At 48.7% G+C, this 3,289-nt stretch overlaps 1 protein-coding gene across 3 annotated transcripts in view; it reads right to left on the bottom strand.

The window, feature by feature from the left end:
- Positions 1–3,071, bottom strand: part of NCR3 (natural cytotoxicity triggering receptor 3) — a 4,842-nt gene extending 1,771 nt beyond the window's left edge. Inside the window, exon 1 of one of the 3 annotated variants that reach the window (XM_037736360.1) lies at positions 2,391–3,071. In XM_037736360.1, coding sequence (XP_037592288.1) covers positions 2,391–2,610 — 220 coding nt within the window. In that variant the 5' untranslated portion in view covers positions 2,611–3,071. Of the gene's footprint in view, positions 1–2,380 lie in introns of all 3 variants that reach the window. The other 2 variants (XM_017522408.2, XM_017522410.2) reach the window with 2 other exon arrangements.
- Positions 3,072–3,289: the final 218 nt, after the last annotated feature.

The raw sequence follows: 3,289 nt of genomic DNA, 5'->3' as shown, positions 1-3,289 counted from the left end.
AGTTTTAGTAGAGACGGGTTTTCACCATGTTGACCAGGATGGTCTCGATCTCTTGACCTCGTGATCCACCCGCCTCGGCCTCCCAAAGTGCTGGGATTACAGGCGTGAGCCACCGCGCCCAGCTAACATCACTAATTATATTATTCCAGGTATTATTTTAGTACCAAAGGCATTGCATAGTAAGCCATCCTTGTTCTTTTTCTCTTTTCTTTTTTTTTTTCAAGGCAAAGTCTTGCTCTGCTGCCCTCAGGCTGGAGTGCAATGGCAGGATCTTGGCTCACTACAACCTCCGCCTCCTGGATTCAAGTGATTCTCCTGCCTCAGCCTCCTGAGTAGCTAGGATTACAGGCATGGGCCACCATATCCAGCTAATTTTTGTATTTTTAGTAGAGACGGAGTTTCACCATGTTGGCCAGGCTGGTCTCAAACTCCTGACCTCAAGTGATCCTTCTCCCTCAGCCTCCCAAAGTGCTGGGATTACGGCGTAAGCCACCACGCCCAGCCACTCTGTTTTTTTGTTAAAAAGCGTTAACTAGCTGGGCGCAGTGGCTCACACCTGTAATCCCAGCACTTTGGGAGGCCGAGGAAGGCAGATCATGAGGTCAGGAGTGCAAGACCTGCCTGATCAACATGGTGAAACCCAGTCTCTACTAAAAATACAAAAAAATTAGCTAGGTGTGGTGGCAGGCACCTGTAATCCCAGCTACTTGGGAGGCTGAGGCAGGAGAATCGCTTGGATCCCGGAGGTGGAGGTTGCAGTGAGTCAAGATTGAGCCACTGCAATCCAGCCTGGGCGACAGAGCGAGACTCTGTCTCAAAAAAAAAAAAAAAAAAAAAAAAGAACATTAACTAATTAAGTCTCCAGGTGAAGACATGACCTTAATTGGTTGAGATTCCTATTTAACTCATCCATATTGATGAATTTGAATTAAATCAATATTAAAATCCCTTATTAAATTACCTACTTAGGGAAACTTACGAGTCATTCCATTTACAAGTCATTCAGTGGTTCTCAAACTTGAGTGTATATGGAAATTACCTGGAGCATTTGCTAAAAAACAGATTCCTGGGCCCACCCCTAGAGTTTTCAATTCAGTAGGTCTGAAGTGGGGCCTGAGAATTTGTCCCAGGTTCCCAGGAATCCACATTTTGAGAACTCCTGCATTTTGTCAATGAATATGCCTGTTAGTTAATGTCTCTCAGTTCATTAAAAACAGTTTTAGCCAGGCGCAGTGGCTCATGCCTGTAATCCCAGCACTTTGGGAGGCCAAGGAGAGTGGATCACCTAAGGTCAGGAGTTTGAGACCAGCCTGACCAACATAGTGAAACCTCGTCTCTACTAAAAATACAAAAGTTAGGCAGCAGTAATGACATGAACCTATAATCCCAGCTACTTGGGGGGCTGAGGCAGGAGAATCACTTGTACCCGGGAGGTGGAGGCTACAGTGAGCCAAGATAGCGCCACTACACTCCAGCCTGGGCAGTAGAAGGAGGCTGTCTCAAAAAAAAGAAAAAAAACAGTTTCACCAGGCAGGGCGCAGTGGCTCATGCCTGTAATCACAGCACTTCGGGAGGCCAAGGCAAGCAGATCACTTGAGATAAGGAGTTCGAAACCAGCCTGGCCAACATACCAAAACCCCATCTCTACTGAAAATATAAAAATGGCTGGGATCTATAATCCTAGCACTTTGGGAGGCCAAGACGGGCAGATCACCTGAGGTCAGGAATTCGAGACCAGCCTGGCCAACATGGGGAAACCCTGTCTCTACTAAAAATGCAAAAATTAGCTAGGTGCGGTGACACGTGCCTGTAATTCCATCTACTCTGGAGGCTAAGGCAGGAATTGCTTGAACCTGGGAGGCAGAGATTGCAGTGAGTCAAGATCATGCCACTGCACTCCAGCCTGGGCAACAGAGCAAGACTGTCTCAAAACAAAACAAACAACAAAAACAACTAGCCAGGTGTGGTGGTGTGTGCCAGCTACTCTGGAAGCTGAGGCAGGAGAATCGCTTGAACACGGGAGGTTGAAGTGAGCCAAGATTGCACCATTGCACGCCAGCCTGGCAGCAAAGCAAGATTCCATCTCAAAAAAATAATTAAATAAAAAACAGTTTCACCAAGAAATTTATCATAGATTTACTTGGATCTCTCAAACTCCTAATTATATGTCTAGACCCTAGCTAAAAAGCCTCACAGTGGGTGACACAGAGAGTCTGTGAATTGGGGAATCCACCAAGTGTCTTTGGAGAGGCCCCACTCCTCCCTCAGAACTGGGTGTTTCGCCACCCCCAAGCTTGCTCCCTATTGCATCTAGTCCAACCTCCTGGATCTTCCTCCTCCCACCCACACTCCTTGGAGCCCTGAGCACACGCCCTGTCACCTGGATTGACCATGATCAAGATGAGCAACAGCATCCAGGCCATGTCGGAAGATGTCCCAGTTGGCGAAGGGGATCTGAGCAGTGAGGTCTGGGTGGAGGAGGGAGGACTCACTACTTGTAGCCAGGCTTTTGGTCACCAGATGGGGACAGGGAGCTTCCAATGACACACAGGACTCACACATCACTTGGAAACAATCACAACTGCCAGGGACCTCGAGCATCAAATGCATGCCTCCCTGAGGAGAGAGGACGCTGCTGGTGGTGATGTCTGTCTCTAGGAGGACAAGAGGCCAGCTTGCGGCAGCCTACCTAAGCGTGTGAGGGGGAGGGTGGGGCTTAGATGGCTGCTAACCTGAGGGTGAGTGGGCGGTTGGGCGGGTGAGACCAGGATGTGGGTTACCCCACCTTCCGAGGTTCGAGAAGACCAGCTTTTACCCAGAATAAGCCTCCAGGAGCCCTCCTCAGCCTAGAAGCTAACCTACTTCCTCTCCCCACTGCTCACCAGTGCCCAGACCCATCCCACCCATTCCCTTCCTGGAGTCCGGTCTCACTGAACCCCACAGCTGCTCCAGGATTTCTATGAGGGATTAAGAGAAGCAAGCTGATTGGTAAAGCTATATTTGATTTACATAGCAATCACCCTGGGTGTGTGTGTGTCTTTTTGTTTGGTTGGTTGTTTTTTTTTTCTGAGATAGAGTCTTACTCTGTTGCCCAGGCTGGAGTGCAGTGGAGTGATCTTGGCTCACTGCAACCTCCGCCTCCCAGGTTCAAGCAATTCTCCTGCCTCAGCCTCCCAAATATCTGGGATTACAGGCACACACCACCACACCCGGCTAATTTTTGTATTTTTTGTTGAGATGGGGTATTACCACATTGGCCAGGCTGGTCTCAAAATCCTGATCTCAAGTG

The sequence above is a fragment of the Cebus imitator genome, unplaced genomic scaffold (assembly GCF_001604975.1).
Source record: "Cebus imitator isolate Cc_AM_T3 unplaced genomic scaffold, Cebus_imitator-1.0 Scaffold24, whole genome shotgun sequence".
Taxonomy (NCBI): domain Eukaryota; kingdom Metazoa; phylum Chordata; class Mammalia; order Primates; family Cebidae; genus Cebus; species Cebus imitator.
Note: the sequence above shows the minus strand (reverse complement) of the source record. Positions and strands in the feature narration are given on the sequence as shown.